The 19,205-nt window shown below is 35.8% G+C and overlaps 1 protein-coding gene across 1 annotated transcript in view; it reads left to right on the top strand.

Annotated features, from left to right (window-relative positions):
- Window positions 1–13,094: 13,094 nt before the first annotated feature.
- Window positions 13,095–19,205, top strand: part of LOC101309201 (pentatricopeptide repeat-containing protein At5g04810, chloroplastic-like) — a 6,942-nt gene continuing 831 nt past the window's right edge. Inside the window, exons 1-9 of the mRNA XM_004308567.1 lie at window positions 13,095–13,913; window positions 14,081–14,208; window positions 15,050–15,190; window positions 16,155–16,241; window positions 16,462–16,615; window positions 17,193–17,252; window positions 17,783–18,211; window positions 18,572–18,867; window positions 19,069–19,198. Of these exons, the coding sequence (XP_004308615.1) occupies window positions 13,095–13,913; window positions 14,081–14,208; window positions 15,050–15,190; window positions 16,155–16,241; window positions 16,462–16,615; window positions 17,193–17,252; window positions 17,783–18,211; window positions 18,572–18,867; window positions 19,069–19,198 (2,244 nt within the window). The remainder of the gene's footprint in view (window positions 13,914–14,080; window positions 14,209–15,049; window positions 15,191–16,154; window positions 16,242–16,461; window positions 16,616–17,192; window positions 17,253–17,782; window positions 18,212–18,571; window positions 18,868–19,068; window positions 19,199–19,205) is intronic.

Below are 19,205 nucleotides of genomic sequence, written 5' to 3'. Positions count from 1 at the left end.
ATAAAACATAAACTCCCTAACAACTATTACAATACTCATATTTATATGGGTTACAATACTTGGAGAATAAGTAGCCTCAAGCTAAAAAGGAAATTCGCCAAAAAAAAAAGCTAAAAAGGAAAGCTAATTAAACGTAAATCTTAATAATTATAATATAATTCCTTAAAACTATCTTAATAACAAAATATCAAAGATTACGAATTTTTAATTAAATATTGTCTTATATGCTCCTGCATCAATACAGAAGATGAAAAAAAGACATATAGTAAATATATTAATATGAACGAAATTACCAAGAATTAATTATATTGAAAATGTTAAACATTACCAGATAAACGATTCAAGTTTTGGCCTAAGGAGTTGTTGTGTTGAGGATAATATATATCACAATTTATAATGAGTACCTGGTGAAAGTAATCGACAAGAAGCCATTGGATATTTCCAAATAAAATATTTCAGTGCCTCATTACGTGATGGCTTGGGCACGCATTTGCTCTTCGATTGTTGTGGTTATGGCTTTAACATTAAACACAAATCTCCTTGTAACATAATTGTTTTCCTTGAACCAAAAGCTATCTGCTAATAAATCTAGATACTTTTTAGGCAATGGAGCTCTTGGTGGAAAGACCAATGAAGCTTCGGAGAAATTAAGGTGTATTATTTTCCCGTGCTCCCCATGAAAAGTCGCAGCCCAAGACTCAAGGATATAGAGTTTGCTGCTAACCCATCACATGAGAAGCAGATCCCCTAATTGCTATTCCACCACAAGCAAAGACATTCACTTGGTTTGCTAAAGCTTGTCCTTGATTTGCTAGAAGTCTCACACCCTCTATTACAACCTTCAATCTATATCAATTATGCTCCACCATTTTGTTGTTCTTTTCACAAAAACTCTCTCAATTTATGTAGCCAAATTTCTGAAGAAGTGCCATTTCTTCATGGCTTCATAATGTGGACTCTCTATAAACCCCATATGTACTGTAAGCACACTCTTTTGCTTCCAATTTCTTAACTTATCTACAGTAAAAGCAGGATGAAGAGGGTTTTCTTTTTCAAAAAGAAAACAAGGGAAACAATATATCTTGTCTTGATCCTCCGAGTACTCAAGCCATGAATAACCTTCAAACCAATCAAAGTTAAACTTACGATTTTGTGCCCCATGAAGTGAAAGAGGATAATGTTTCAGCTTAGGTTGACATGAACCCAATGCAACATAAGCTTTTCGAACGGCTTCGCGTTGATTCACATGATACTTCCATAAAGGACACCGTTTGCCCATATCACGTTCAATGGCATTGACATTGCCATGTGGATCAAACTCATTCCTCTTAGACCCAAATAAAGGAGACTATGAAGATGGTTCTTCAGTTACTTCAATAGCAATTGGAGTGCTTACAGAGGCTTGTGAACTTGAACATGATGATGGTTGAACTTTACTAAACCATGTGCTGATATCTTTTGATCTATGCCTTTTTACACGATTAATTTGTTCATCTGATATTCTGTAATTCCAATTATTATTTCAGCAATTTAGTAATTCATTACTTAACAAGACAACAATTCAATTGAAAAATGCATATAATTACATTAGTAGCATACTAGCAGCCTAACATGTTATGTTTGATAGCTCTTTCTTACTTAACGACTTCAAGTTCTATTTTTTTTGGATTTCATACTTCAAATTCTATACTAACATAGCACAGAGAGAAAGTGATGGAGGTGATATGGACCAAATGAACACGACCCACTACCCAGAACACAATTACACAAAACTAATTGAGTAAGAATACAGACCTGGTATGGGGAAGTGAACAGAAAGATGAGGAGACGACGACTGGGCGGCGGCGACGGGGTAGGCAATAATTAGAAGGGTGACAACGAGTGCAGACGACAATTAGCCAATTAGGGATTGAGTTTAAAGTGTTTTAGACTAAAGAGGAACTGACTCAACTGAGGACTCACGGGGAGACGGCAACTAGGCGGCGGCGATGGGCAACGACAACAAGCAGATGACAATTAAGGATTGAGTTTAAGGTATTTCAGAGGAACTGATTCAACTGAGAAGTGAGGAGATCGGCTTTGAGGAATAAGGAGTTCATAGTCCATAGAACGACGTTGTCTATGACTAATTAATTTTTTTTACTATTTTTTTATATGGGGTTTGGTAGAATTTTGGGCTTTAGAAACTGACCTAGGCTCTAGCCCAAGGCTTGAGCAAGCCTTGGGCTGGATCCACCCCTGCAAGACAGATAATACATCCATTACTGTAACAATTATATAGAAGCTCATCATCCTTAGATGCTTAAGAAGACAAAATATGAAGCTAAGAAACCATTGTGGGTAATTACACATAAAGAAAGCATGAGAAACTGTTGCTTTGGTGTCACGCCCTAATTTTCGAAAGGAAATTTTTAAAAATTTTGGCATGATATAACTTAAAATATTATAATCTCAAAACCTGTTTCAAACAAAAAAAAAAAAGGAAAATAAACTCAATGCGGAAATGTAATTCACACAACTCAACACTGAGTTAAAAATTACAGTTCTTTGTTTACATAAACTTGAAAGTCAAGAAAATTAAAACGCTCACGTGAGTTCAATACTGACTAACCCAAATATAAAAAAATATACAGAGTACAGCAAAACCCAACAAAAAACCCTGCCATTATGCCTCCGCCTCAACCCTGCTGATCCTCACCTGCAGGTCTAACCCCTACACCAAGAATTGGTGCACCGAGTTGTAAACAACAAACCCGGTAAGCTAAAAAGCTCGTATGAGTAAACTCAAAAATAACACAACATTTATCACATCCAATATTCCACAAGAGAGATTGGATCAATAATTAAAAACCACACATCCAACACATTACCCAAGAAAAGTACCCATGAGTCCTAGATATTTAATAAAATACCCCTCATGACCTACAACAACAATATGTGTACCCATGGGTCCCAGATACCATACAGTATCTCCCATGACCTACACTGACAGACGGACTAGAGCTCTATTCCTAACCGCAACCAATCATCCGGCCAAAGGCTTGGAACCCGGTTTGACTGTCTAATATCAAACACAAAAATAATAAATAGCATTTTAACCGCAACCAATCACTTAATTAAAGGCTTGGAACCCGGTTTGGCTATTTATCCAACAATCAAAATATCACAACATTATCCTCAACAACACAATATCACATCATTATTCTCAACAATACAATATCACATCATTATCCTCAACAACACAATATCACATCATAAATTATATCCTTCCACATGGATATATTTACATTATATCCTTCCACATGGATATATTTACATGAGAAAAAATATAAATATTCCACAAGAATAATCTATCAATTATTAATAAAATTATGATCACATGAATCTAAAAAATAGCATATAAGAAAACTTGTTTTATCTTACCTATGAGCCGTTGGCGATCAAGCTCATATATTTTTAAAAACAATTAAAAGCATATTATTAAATCCAACATCATCATCATTATCATCATCACATGACCATAATTAAATTGGTTCAAAAGTGAACCTCGGTGAGATTTACTCACCTAGAAATCCCGCTGCAAAACCCCAAACACAACGAAGGCAATCCAATCACAAAATCACAAATCACCTAAAATCACACAAATAAAACTATAGTAATAAAATGCTATATGTTATCACAATACCCCTTAACTAACCCTTAGTTCAAGGGAGTACAACTTTTCAAAGTCATCGAACTTAGAGACCCAAAATGGCTGCCTCTAATCCTCAAATCCTAACTCAACCCTCAACCAAACCTAATAACAAACTTCTTAAAATCCTATCATATGAACAAAGCTCACAACCTAGGAATTCTACATCTCAATAAGCTCACCACAACAAGAGCTAGCCAAAACATAACAACCTAAGCGACAATCCTACCGGACGCACTGCCACGCGCCGCCACAGGCGGCGGTGAGTGGGCCCCACGCGCCTCCATGGACTTTCGAATTAGAGAAAACTCTCAATAGCAAAGTTGAAGCTTGCAGCAAGGGGATCAACTTTCATACCTGAGGCTTCAACCAATTTTGGCCGGAACCGGCCGGAAACTGCCCCGAAAGGTAACCAGCAAATCACACTACAAAACCTACAAAACCGGCCTCAAAACCTCAAAAACTTGCTTCAACTATGCCTAGACACTACTAGGAGGAAGAGGGGATCAAGACTCACCTAAACTTGGCCGGAAACGGCGTCGAAATCGCCGGTTTTCCGGCGGGACAGCAGCAGCTTTGCCGCTTCGTGGCGGCTTCCAGGCGGCGGGACTGCTCCAGAAATGGAGAGGGCAGCTATGGGAGTTGAATGAGACCGGTGGCATCCGGTTTGGTGGCCGGAGGAGGAAGAACTCGGCTGAAGAAGGTGAAGGCTCGGGGAGCTCGGGTGGGAGGAGAGAGAGAGAGAGAGGAGGGAAACTGATTTTAGGGTTTCTAATTAATCCCACACACATTTTTTCTACTCTAATTAATCCCACACACATTTTTTCTACTTAAACCCTTTTCAAACCCGAAAACAAACTTCCTATGAACCTAACTTCTTCATATGACATCCGTTTCAGACGTGCCGCATGTCTACGAACTCGTATCAACAAACTCTACAACTTTCATGAAAGAAGTTTTCGAAGATAACTTATGGAAAATAAAGTCAACTTTTGGCCTCTTAAAAGTCAACGCACTTTAAATAAACTCTCGAAACTTCAACTTCGCATAACCCCAAGAATTTCCATAAATAATCCTTCATTAAATAAGGGAATAATACAAGAAAAATTGAAATGAAAATCTAGGGTATTACATTTGGTGACCCATCAATTGAAGTATGCTATATCTACATGGTAGAGCTATAGGACAGATAAGCTTTTGTGAAAGCTTGGAGCAGCTTATGTTGAAGCTTGGAAACAAAAGTGGTATAAGATGGTGCTTGGAATCTTTGTCATGGATTGTTGAAAGAAGCATGCAATTAATGTTAATTAACATGAAAACATTGAATGGGAGAAATAGAAAAACAAGATCGATTTTACTTTTCATTTCTTCACAAGCACTTACAACCTCCCATAGAGCAATGCCTATATAAAAGCATCATTGTACAAAAACAAAGGCATCTGAACTTGCTCCAGTTTGAGATAGTTTGAGATCAAGGGCAGAATCATCCAAATTAGAGAGAGTTTGTAATTAAGAGTAGTGAGATCCTCACTTGAGAGATTAGTGAGAATCGAGAAAATTCCTCTTGAGAGAGATGTATGTTACTGCCACTTCCGTTAGTCTAGAGAAACTTTATTTTTGTTCTTTGTTGATTACTGTTTTTAAAAATTTGATTTAAACACTGAATGTTAACAGATGATGTTATTGTGTCCAATTAGTTTTCTTTCTTTTTTTAAATTCTTACTTTTGATATATTTTAAGATTTCGAGTGACATGAGTTCACTTTTCTACATTAGCTGAAATGTAATGTATAATTTGGAATGAGACCATGTTTTGGGGTTTCAGACTTTCAATTCATGTTATTTATTCGAATTTATGGGGAACTACATAATTTCATTATGTAATTTCACGCTCTATCTTCATTTATGGGGAACTACATTCTGGGTTTTAATTTTAGGGTTTCAAGAATTATTTTACATGAGTTTGATTACTATAGTAATAATTAACAAGTCCTTGATACATTATCCGTCATAGATTGGTTGTATTGAAATTGCAATCAAATTATGAAAAACTATTGAATTGGTGGGCTACTTGTTTCACCATTAGGTTTCTACGTTTTTTTTGTTTTATCATTGAGAAATTTTAAATACACACCCCAAATAACTTAATACACATCTTTATTATTTGATATTTCAAATCAGAATTGATTGGTATGTTAAATAACCAAAAGAGGCATGTGTAATACAATTTAACTATTAAAAACAAACTTATATTTGGAAACTAATAATGTGAAATATAAACCAAATTAAAATATTAAAAACTTATTTTTGGAAACTTATAAAGTGAATTAAAACAAATTAAATTTTTAAGATCGAGAACTTATTTAGAGAAACTATTAAAGTAAACAAAAAATTTGTAAGGACATTTGGATGATCAATTAATTTCTTTTTTGTCCTTAAAGATTAAATTTAGAGTGTCAAAGTGTCAAACGATGTAATTGTTATGCATATGAACATCTGTTTCGTTATATTTCACATATTTTCTTTTTCACCCAAACACACTATTCAGATATGTATTTTTCATATTGTTTATCATTTTCATTTTTAACAATTTGAAATGAAAAATGAATTTGTAATGATTTCTCAAGAACTAATACAAGTACGTAATAGATATGAACATCTATAAAATGTTGATTTATGTAAATATATACTAATTATACAGTAATAATAGTGTTAATATAGTCACATAATATGATATTTCATGGATTTTTAGATTAAAGGTATTTTAGGTACTTTGTATTTAGTAAAATATTCGAATGAGAAATTAAATAATTGGTGCATTGAGGAAGGGATGTGTATTAAATTATTTGAGGTGTGTATATAAAATTTTTCAAATATAAATACTTAGGCAACTGCAAATGACTTGTAGAACACAATCTTTCCGCTTCTGAAACATGGGGTATAAGCAAAAAATTTAAGTTTTTATAGAAGATGTTATACACCAGCCAGATGAACTATTTAGCTAGTATTTGGTTTCAACTAAAAAGAATAACATATATACCAATTATTATTATCATGTAACTATGCTTTGGTTAAAGAGAGAGATTAGGAGTAGATTATGCAGATAATACTGAACAACGAGTTGACTAGGTGATGAGTTAATTGGCATTTGATTATGTAATTATGATTTGATTAACAAGAGATTAGGAGTAGATTATGCAATTATGACTCAATAATATAATTAAAAGTCGATTAGGTAACTGGGAATACATTTCTAATCAGTTGATTTTTCAATAATGTATTTGATATCCTTCCTAGTTTAGGCTTGTATTTGTGTCATTTTGATAGGAGAATAAATTGCTACCATACTATCTGTGATCAAGCATCTCCAAAGAGCCTGGAAATTTAAGGTGGGTGAAAGGCAGATAGCCGTGCAAAAGATTGCCACAGTGAAGATGGAAATGAGAGCAGATGATGATGAGAAGATGAGAATCTACGAGAGAGCATGAATGGCTATTAAGGCTTGTGACATGGAACTTCTTGACAAGACCAGGAAATATGAAGAACTAATGCTGGAGAAGCACAAAAAAATTATGCAAATTCAACAGCTAGAGAAGATTGTGAGGCTCAAATTTGCAGAAGCTGACATGTTCCAGCTCAAGGCCAATGAGGCGAAACCAGAGGTGCTGAGGCTCCAGAGGGTTGTTATTGTGTCGGAAGAAGAATATGCTAACAGTTACCTAAGACAGCAATTGAGGGAGACCGAGGCAGAGAAACAGTATCTAATCGAAAAGATTAGACTCGAAGATCATTCAAAGGCATCCAACAACTGTGATGGTCATTCTTAATTGTTGAGTCATTCCAAAACGGATGATGATATGTTTTATGGTGCCAATCCTATGACATATTTTAGTAATGCCTTCTAGTATATTCTGCATTTTGTTGTCTTCATTGTTACTTTCTTTGGTGATCTAGTATGAATGTTGTGGCTCTTGTTTTATGACTTGTAGGAATATTTGTAGTTTCTAAAGAGAACATTAATCAACTATTCAAATAAAGAAGTTGGAACGACAAGTGATAGTTTAGTATCTTCTTTGAAATATTACATCTCTAGTTACTTAAAAGCATAATTGAAGCAAGAAATCGTAGTAGAAGGTACTCCAGTTGAAGCAAGCCTCATTAGTGACTAGTCTTCATATTCTCAACGAAAAAGTTTAAGGTATGTATTCAACTGCATCCATATACAACATAAACGGATGTGAAACGAACTGTGTATTCGAATGAGAAATTAAATAAGTGGTGTATTGAGGAAGAGATGTGTATTAAGTTATTTGAGGTGTGGATATAAAATTTCTCTTATCATTTAGCTATTGCAAGAGACAAATCTAGCTAGACAAGTTTGTTTCATAATTTCTTTAACATAATTAATATTTCTCATATGCATTTTATATTTTGTACCAACGACAATGAATTGAAAGATTTTGTCTTCTCTGTTTAGTATTGATCGATGTATAAAGGAAGAGATTATAGGTTATGTAATCATTCTAATCACCTCAGTGAACAATTCATTATTTTTTTTCTTAGTTAAGCGAGTTAAGATTACCTTTGATTGCATGCTAGCAATCAAGAACATCGTAGTAGGCGCATCATGATTTTTCTCCATGAACCGTCTAGCATAGCTTACTTTCATCACACACTCCACATCTATTCCATTTATGATCTTCTCTTATGGAATGCATGCAATATTTGTGGTGCCTTTAACCTGTAAATTACATACAAGAATGGAGTAATAAAAATATAATCATGTATGAACATATATATTAACAAGAAAATTTATTTAGTCATTTATATATAGTACCTTGCAAGATTTAGAGTCAAGTAGGAAGTGTGATTCCAAATTAATTTGGTTGTTGGATTTATCTCAAAAATATATTTAGGGTTTTTGATAAACAATTAATTCCCGAATAATAATTTTATAGTTTTTTTTCGTAGAAGTTTTTGTGCTTCCTAAAGTTTTTCAAATAATATTTAGGGTTTAAGGCTTGCAACGCAGAGCCAACTTTCACTTCTATTTGCTAACTTCCTAAAATCCTCGCCATCGATTCTTCGACGTCATTTAAGATAATCTGATTGATCTCTATCAAGATGGTTATATGGTTGTCATATTAATACTAAGAGAACTTCTATCTCGTTGTCTACTACAACAACCATGCAAATTTTCACCGTCATTCGATTAATCAACTCTTTACTTTCTCCAATATGACAATATATATAACAATATATTGTTTCATTTCATTGTACATCATTTTGGTTTTTTTGTTTTATAGATAAGCAACATGAGGGCATTGTACCGCCCTAGTGCCATGTGACTAGTGCCATGTGACTAAACAAATGCTTAAAATGGACAGATTGATGGTGTCATATTAAGTATGATAAACTTAAATTATGTGTAGTTATGAAAGACGTGGTTGAATTTATTTGTGATCTATGTTCTAATGTTTTGACTGGGTGCTAGGAGGAACAGTTTTGTACAACTTTGAAAAACTTGGTTTTATCTTCATGTATAAGCCATTCCCAATGTAAAGGGAAATTTATATCAAGAGATGGAAAAGAGCATTTGATGAGATTTCTCAACAAAGATGAGTCATTTAAAACACTCGTAACGAGCTTTATTGTTCAGTTTGTAAAAGGTAATAACGACGTAAAAGAGACTTTCTTAAATTCTGGGTTTCATCGGTATAGGGAAAATTTTGAGAACAGTACATGAAGTATGGATGACTGATAATTAATGTGAATATACTTTTGAAAATATCATAATGGTGTCTGAGGTTTTAAATTTGATATAACTTAAGTACATATCGTTAGTTTATGTGTTAGTCTGTATGTTTTCCGTTACATTTTTGAGGGCAAACTCGTCTGTCTAGGAATGATACAAGCAAAAACTCAGATGCTACTGTGGACACCAAAAATTTCTCTCAAATACCTATCGATCATCTCCTCCACCATTACCAAATAGAAACAAAATTTATAAGGGAACCAATTTCTTCCTAAAAACAAAACTAGAATACTCTCTATGGGGACGAAATCTGATTTGGTTTGTGTTCCTTTTGTCGAAGTTCTGGACGAAATCCGATTTGGTTCTCTCAAGTCAACCTATTGAACAATTGGGTCGGAGGTTTGGATCAAGTTCAAGCTCTTGATATCAAGACCCATATGATTGTCATGTGGGTTGTCAAAGTGAGGATCGAGCCTGATATTAAGTTGAAGCTGAGATTCTCGACGGTAGAAAAGGAGGAGGAAGAAAGCAATAATGTTTCTTGTGTTCATGAATCATGGCTTCTTGGGTTTTTGGTGAGAGACTAAGAGAGAGAGAGAGAGAGATATGAAATGGGTTCTGGGTTTTGGATTGGCAAATTGAGAGTGGAGGTGGGGATGGGGAGGGACGGAGGGAGAGAGAGATGAGTTTGGTCTTTTTTGGTATCTTTTTTCTTGACTAGAAGAAGAGAGATTTTTTTTTATACAATGATCAGAAGAGAGATGAATTCTTGATTTTTGGATAAGAGTAAAAGATAGAGAATGGAGGTAGGACGGGGAGAAAGAGAGGGACTACATCACCCTTCTAACAAATAAATAATTACATGACAAGTTTTGTAAAATGTATCATAGCAAGTGCCAAGTATAATCCTATGCCCACAAAATATAAATAAAGTAATAATTCTATAAATATTTAAGGGTAATTTATCTATTTGTTGATGACATATTTCAAAATGTTATATGAGAATCTATGCTGTGATTAGGGGTGGAGCCAGCCCAAGTGAAGGTGAAGCCCAAAAAAAAACCAACTCCTATATATATAAACAAAAAAATAGTTTTGATGTTTACATTTTCGTTCTTTGATATCTCAATCACTAACATAGGCACACAACCACACCTAAATCCTTTGCCCACCGTCGATTGGCCGTCGCTCGCGTTGTCGTCGCCTGTCACTCTCGCCGCCGTCGCCCGTCACTCTCGCCACCGTCGCCCGATGCCCATCCCAGATTCCCAGTCCACGATCCCTACTTCCTCAGGTATGGCTCTTTGCCTAAACTTTGAATCAAACTATAGAATTAATTCATTAGGGATTACTAAATTTAGATTGTTGTTTCGACATGAATTTGTAGTATTCAAGGCAGAGAAACTGATTTAGAGCCTTAGAGGTACTACTACAAGTCTACAACCAAGTTAACCAACTCATTGCTTCAGACTGGGATTTAGGAGACATCGATCTCGATCAGCTTTCATAATTAGGTAAGCATAATCTTCTTCTTAAGCTCTTTCAATTAACTAGCTGTTTATTTCTATGGGCATGCTTTCACAGATATATATCTATTTTTGGTTAAGATTAAAGCTTGATGTTGATCAGTTGATTAGCACATCCATTATGGTCTGACAGAAATACAAGATGATATGATGATGAATTTTACATAATGTTTGATGAACAAATTGATCGTGTTAAAAGGCTTAGATAAAAAGATATAAGTACATGGTTTAGTAAAAAGAGTGTTCAACCATCATCATGTGGAAGTTCACAAGCTTTTGTAAGCACTTCAATTGCTGTTGTAGTAACTGAAGAGCCATCTTCAGAGTCTCCTTTACTTGGGTCTCAAAGGAATGAGTTTGATCCACATGGCAATGTCATTGCCATTGAACGTGATCTGTGTAGAGGTATTCAATGCTGTACTTGACTTTCAATTAAGTGAGCTAAATAAGAGGTTCAATGACAGATCTTGTGAACTCTTTATGCTCACTTCCACTTTGGGTCCTCATGATAAGTTCAGCCTGTTTAAAACTCAAAAGGTACTCCTTGCTAGGACCTTTTATTCTCAAGATTTTGTGCAAGATGACCTTCTTACTTTGAAATTGGAGGGTGCATATTATAAAGAAAGATATGACTTAGGACGTAGTATTTCACACCTTAGGTTCTATGTCTGATTTATGTCGAAAACTTGTTCAAAGAAGAAAATATGTCTGATTTATGTCGAAAACTTGTTCAAAGAAGAAAATCATACTTCTATCCTATGATCTATAGTTGCTTTATTTGGTGTTGACTCTTCCTATTTCGACTGCAACCACTGAGAGAGCTTTTTCATCCATGAATATCATCAAAAACAAACTTAGAAATAAGATAGAGGATGATTTTCTTGATGATTGCTTGGTGCTTCACATTAAAAAAGAATTTGCTGAAGCGGTTGACAATGAGGAGGTGATTAATGATTTTGAAGCTTTAGGGCCTCGTAGAGTAAATTTTAGTTAGTTTTTATTTATGTGTTTGAGTGTAAAACTTACTACGTCCTACCTATGTATGTGTGTTCTTTATTAATTAATCAAAATTTCTCACATCGTCGAACAAAATTTTTTGTATCTACAAACTCATGTGACATTCTCATCCTGACTCCGTCACTAGATGTGATACAATGTTATACAATGTCGCACATTTTAACAATATAACTCTCACACTAACAGTATGAAGAACAATTATATAGACTAATAGGAAGACTAAGACATACCAACTATTTTTTTTTTTTTTTTTTTTTTTGAGGAGTAAGTTTCCTCATCCATGAAGCGCAGTATATTAAAGTGATTAGAACTACGGGGTGTTATAAATTGGTACATGAATAGCAATGACCTAAGCAACATTATCAAGGGGTAAGATGGTATGTTACCTTTGAGAATCTCATTGACCATTTTGTATAATGGTGGGAACCTTGAGATTCCAATCCAACCCCAATTTCGCTAGTTGATGGGGACATTTTTAGTCAGGCTTGTACGACAATGAGATAAGCGTATCCTTTTGAGTAAGCAACAACTAGACCAACATACCTCAAAGGACCAAGAATGACACAAAATCTTCAAACGCATCAACTAGAAAGTTCGTTTTCAGAATATATGAGAGAAGAAGATGGTACCAAACTAGTTTGCTAGAATAGCAATATCAAGGGTCTTGATCATCCAAGGAACCAACGAAGACCCTTGCACATAGTCTGTAAGTTTTCTTCTCGGTTTTCAAGTTTGATGTTAACATGTTAACTTATGTAGTGAGAATTTATGGTCTTATTTATTGATATTTCTTTTATTAGCATCTCAAATAAGGAGTATTTCCTAATTTACATGACATGATCATGCCCTCTTGTTTTGTGTACTCTTCAAGGAATCTCCTCTGGTCGAGCAGATTTCTCCTCACTAGGATCTTTCTGTTAAAAGGAACCTCACTCAAATGGAGGATTTCTCCTCACTTGAATAGTTTGAATTACACCCCTAAGAAATCTAACAACATTCTCAAAAAAAAAGGAGAACAATTATACATGTGACACACTTTGCCTCCAAAGTCCAAAGGGAAAGAGTGAGCAGTGGTACTAAAACAGAAGCAGCAGCAGAAGCAGATAATGGAGTTTTCAGTCTCCACCCCACGCTATCACTACCACTATCCCAAGCCCACCACCACCTTCTCTCTCAAACCCCCAAATTCTCAACCCTCTTCCAACCAACTCCGTCGCCCCAAAACCATCACCACTCCTCCTCGCCCCACCAAGCCCATCCCCAAAATCCCCTCTAACCCCTTCAAGAACCTCTCTAATCCCACCCATGTCCCCACTCCTCCCATTACCACTTCTCTCACCAACAAGCTCTGGCTCACCAGCAAGCTCTCTCCTCCTCCGCCGGATATAGACGACTCCGACGAAGAAGAAGAAATAGAAGAAGTTAAATACAATGAGCCGAAGAAGAAGAAACCGGGACGGCCCAGAGTCGAATTCCGGCAAGAAGGGAAGATATTCGTCGGGAATTTACCGAATTGGATCAAGAAAAACGAGCTCTCGGATTTTTTCCGGCAATTCGGACCGATCACGAGCGTGATTCTGATCAAGGGCCACGACAGCACCGAGAGAAACGCCGGCTTCGGATTTGTTATATACGGCGGTCCCAATGCGGCCAAGTCCGCCATGAAGGCGGTGGAGTTTGACGGCGTGGAGTTTCACGGGAGGGTTCTGAGTGTTAGGTTGGATGATGGGGGCAGATTGAAGGACAGAGCTGAGGAGAGGGCGAGGTGGATTGAGGAGGGTGACGGTGACGGCGGTGTGGAGTTCAGGGCTCGGTCTAAGTGGCACAAAGAGAGGCAGAGCTCTCGGAATGCGTTGCGAAAGGTTATGGAGACGGCGCCGGAGAACTGGCAGGCGGTGGTTAACACTTTCGACAGGATTGACAAGGTAGAAATGAGGACATACAGGGTTGGTTGTAGTGCATATACATTTCGTGGATTATTGTTATGTTCTATCTAACAATGAGAACACAGCTATTGAGAACTATGTCCGGATATTCAGTAATGTGTGGTAGAGAGTATCTCATAAGTGTTTATTGTGCTTGTTTGTTTCAGCCTTCTAGAGGAGAGTATGGCCTGATGGTCAAGTATTATGCTAGGCGAGGGGATATGCATCGTGCTCGTGAAACATTTGAGAGCATGAGAGCAAGAGGAATAGAGCCAACTTCACATGTATACACGAGGTAATAACACAGATTGGATAATGTCTGCGTATATGGCTTATTTCCATCGTGGGATAAACACATTTTCTACCCTGTAATTTGCAGCCATGTTTACGGATAACGGTTGATAGACTGCATTTGATATTATCAGTAAGTCTAAAAAAATGACTCCAGTTGGTAGTTAGTGATGCTAGAGATTCTTTGCCAGACTCTAGGTACTGTCAATATGGAATGATGTGATAGGTATCCATCTTTTTATGTGAATTAGAGATTTTTTGACTTAAGTTCAGTAATGTGTAATTGGTTTTCTTGTTGTAATTTATTCAGACAATGTCACCTGCTATTTCGTTCATATAAAAAAAACTTGGTTCTTTTCACAAAAAGATAGAGTCTAAGTAATTTTGGTGAGGACTCAGTATATCTGTCCGTCCTTTAATGTTAACTCAAAGCCGTATTGAGGTGTACTAGACCTTTTGGAGACATTGAAATAGTATAAATGCTTTCATTTCTTTATCTGATTTTTATGCATATGACCTTATATATGTTGAAACAAACTTCCTTTCTTTCTTTTGGTTTGATGAATGGGAGGGTGGGAATTAGGGGGGCTAACTTCATGTTGCATAACCTTAAAATTTGAAAAACATGTTACAAGGATTCTTATCCAAGTAAAGTCAAGCACTTGTCTTCTGGAACCAGTAGGTTATTGGAATTCAAAATGTTTAAATAAGTTATTGGGTTATTGGATGTTCAATTATCTGAATTGTGAATCATAATATGTCCAATTATATTCAAAGATATAATACTAATAATAGTCTTTATACTATACTCTTTCCGATATTAATACTTTTTATACTGCGTGCAGCCTGATTCATGCTTATGCAGTTGGCAGAGACATGGAAGAAGCATTATCTTGTGTTAGGAAAATGAAGGACGAGGGTGTTGAAATGAGTTTGGTGACTTACAGTATTATAGTTGGGGGATTTGCAAAAGTTGGCAATGCCAAGTGAGTAACCACGTACATTACTAGTTTGCATTATGTCCATAAAGTACATTTCTGGTTGGCCAGTTTGAGTGATGCTTCCTGAACTTTTACCCATGATCTCATGAGCTGTCGACTTATAAAAAGTGCCACTTAACCCCTTAACCATTTGATCAGTTGTTTCATTGATCCAAATCCTAACTTCCATCAAGGTTGGTAACATAAGTGGTTATCTAAGTTGAGCATGACTAGGGATGTCAATTGCCCATAGGTTAGCGACCAACGAAGTCCATCCCTACTGCGATTTAAATTTCTCTTCCTACACTGTCCTAATCTGTTTTGTTTGTTTGTTTGTTTGTTTTGTTTTTTTTTTTTTTTTTTTTAAAATTGGGGATTCTACATATACATTTCTTAATTTTTTTTTGTTTTGTTTTCCCTCTTTTCATACCTTTGATGAATGGAAAAGAATATGTGCTATTTTAGCGGACCAGCTCGATCTGGTTGTTGGACATTGGAGTAATAAACCAATGGTCAGGATACAAAGTTTGTTCCCATATTGTCTGGGGTCGAGATATCTCCTCATGGTATCAACCGAGCAATTTGCTACGGTTTTCTGCGTCCTGAAGATTGTAGGGCTCGACAGGAGGCCTCAGTTTTGACCCCAGGTCTAAAGCAGTTTTGGTGGATTTGAGGATTCCTGGGCTGGCTATAAAACAAATAATTAAGAAAAAGGCTATAACAGTCATTACAGTTATGACTGAGCTGTAACAATTTATTTTGAATTTGGGCAAATAAGAAAGATGAACAACTACATTGACATTGATCAAAGCAAAGTGTCTTCTCCAGTTGGCTCACCTCGTTTCTTTCCTACATACTACCAATTTAGGTTTTCACTTCATTACTGTATGTTGACTGATGATATTCTCTAGTAATTCTTACCTTTATATGAAGTATATCATACTCTAATATCACTTATGGCGTTTCAAAGAGCTGCAGATGACTGGTTCAAGGAGGCCAAAGAGAGACATACAACTCTAAATGCAATCATTTATGGGAATATTGTTTATGCACATTGGTGAGTGTTCTGTCTTATTATTATATAATTGGTGGGCATTATGCATAGACAAATTCTTACTGTTACTTAATTAGGAAGTCTTCATTGAAGTTGTCTTATCTCGAGTTACTTTATCATCTAATATCTAGCAGTAGTGCTCCAAGTTTGATATTGAGGAATTTTTGCATGTATGTCAAGTTTATTTCTCTTCTTTTTATATATACTTTTTGTTAAAATACAGTCAAACATGTAATATGGATCGAGCTGAGGCTTTGGTACGGGAAATGGAAGAAGCAGGTATAGATGCTCCTATCGACATATATCACACCATGATGGATGGTTACACAATGGTTGGTGACGAAGATAAATGTTTGATTGTATTTGAGCGACTGAAGGTACAAGATTAGCTGAAATAGTTCTCATGCCAATGCTATACTTTTGTGTTGAAGTTAATACGTGATATTTTTTTTTTTGAAATATTGGTGGTTTTAACTTGATTTTTTTTTCTTATAAATCTTGGTTATATAAGTGCAAAAACATTTCTTCTAATGACTTACGGTTAACTAATTGGGATTAAACATGTCTATGCTCTCAACTTATAAAATAGTAATTAGCGCTAAATGAAGATGTAATTGCCAGCTGATTAATAACTGAAAGGGTCTTCTCTCCCTGGAAACTTAACATGTTACACTTTGTTGCAAGTATATGAAATGATTAAATAACATATACTACTAGTACTTATGCATGGTGTACGGGGAAGTAGCCTATCCTTCACATTTGCCTCTAAGGAATCTATCAATTTTGAACTCTTTCATTTCAGACTTTGAAAGTTAGCTTTTACGGCACTTAAAATTATCATACTATTTCGAGAAGATTAAGTACCACGTATTACACGAAATAGAGATTTGTTCAATGTACATAATGACTTGTCTCTCTTATTTTCCAGACACTAACACTTTCTGATTCCTATAGGAATGTGGCTTCACACCTTCTATCATCAGTTATGGATGTCTGATCAATCTTTACGTTAAGGTAATGCAGTGTTTATCATTTTCACATAGAAGTGATGATTAATAGTTTCCATAGATGCTGGGTAAATGCTTTTCTGCTATTATTATGGGTTTCTGTTTACTTAATACACCACTTTGCCAACAAAAATAAAAACACCTGGTGTAAGTTTAGGCAGAATACCACCTTTTAGTATTGTGTCTATCGTTTGGTGACGTAATAATCAATCACTTGAAAATCTTCTGTCATTTTATCTGCTGATCCATCTGCTGGCTCGTGGGTTCGACTGGCATAGTGGCATCAAAATGTTTCCAACAACAAAAAAGTTTTCAGGCAGTCAAACTAGTGGTTAAAACATTCTCACCCTCAAGAGAAGCTAACAAAATATTCTTAATGACCACAATGAACGAAGTTTATTTCCCTACCTGTGGTTCCAGTTTTCTATTCCTTGATTCTTGCTGAGAGTATAGATTCTGATGTAATCATATTTATTTTTTTATCCTGCTACATCTCTAACTACATTCAATATCATTTGGCGATACCTACACTTTCAGGTCGGAAAAGTTTCCAAAGCGTTGGAAGTCAGTAAAAGGATGGAAACAACCGGCATAAAACATAACATGAAGACGTACTCCATGTTGATTAATGGGTTCTTGAAGTTAAAAGACTGGGCTAATGCATTTGCAGTTATAGAAGATTTGATGAAGGATGGTCTGAAGCCCGATGTAGTCCTGTATAATAACATTATAACAGCATTTTGTGGAATGGGTAACATGAATCGGGCTGTTCGCACTGTCAAAGAAATGCAGAAGGAGAGGCATAGACCTACGTCACGTACATTTATGCCAATAATACATGGTTTTGCAAGAGCTGGAGATATGAGAAGAGCCTTAGAGATTTTTGATATGATGAGGATGAGTGGATGTATTCCAACTGTGCATACTTTCAATGCTCTAGTTCTTGGTCTTGTGGAGAAGCGGCAGGTAATATTCTTGACCTATATAATGTATAACATGATGAGGGTCCTTCTTAAGAGAGATTCCTTTTGATGAGAATTAAAAGAAATCACATAGTTGTGGACACCCTAGATTGTGGTTCAGTCATCAAAACCTTTTAAGTCTAGATCACTAATTAAGAACATCAGGTGACCATTTGTATGATGATATCATTTCAGGGTTTCCTTTTGTGGAATCAATCTATTTTTGTGTTTATAGTTACATGAGTGTTTTATATCATTTCACTACTTAAGAACATTTTTTCTAACCTGGTACTTTATATCACTTTGCTTAGAATGCCTCTTCACTCCAGTGGTAACCCCATGCATCATCTCTTTTCATTTGCAGATGGACAAGGCTGTTGAAATATTGGATGAGATGACACTTGCAGGAATTTGTCCAAATCAACACACATATACAACTATCATGAATGGTTATGCATCTTTAGGTGATACTGGGAAAGCTTTCGAGTATTTTTCCAAATTGAGGAATGATGGCCTAGAGATTGATGTTTTCACATATGAGGCATTGCTGAAGGCATGTTGCAAAGCAGGCAAAATGCAGAGTGCTTTAGCTGTCACCAAGGAAATGAGTGCTCAAAAAATTCCAAGGAACACCTTCGTGTACAACATATTAGTTGATGGGTATGGTTTGTTAAATCTTGATGTCCACTGATATACTTCAAATCATTACACTTTCACTGTAATTGTGAAATTTGGTTTCTAGATATTCATGCGATTTTTATATGACCTTCCCCAGCATAATCTTTCCTTGTTCTTTGATTCTAATTTCTGTTTTTTGACCTGTTTGGTGTCCACTGATTTCCTTTTTTCCTTTTGGTGCAGATGGGCTCGAAGAGGTGATGTTTGGGAGGCTGCTGACTTGATGCAGCAAATGAAACGTGAAGGGGTTCAACCTGATATACACTCCTACACGTCTTTCATAAATGCTTGTTGCAAGGCTGGAGACATGCAGGTATATT

Source organism: Fragaria vesca, linkage group LG7, assembly GCF_000184155.1.
Source record: "Fragaria vesca subsp. vesca linkage group LG7, FraVesHawaii_1.0, whole genome shotgun sequence".
Lineage (NCBI taxonomy): Eukaryota > Viridiplantae > Streptophyta > Magnoliopsida > Rosales > Rosaceae > Fragaria > Fragaria vesca.
The sequence above is the reverse complement of the archived record's forward strand: the minus strand, read 5'-3'. Positions and strand labels throughout refer to the sequence as shown.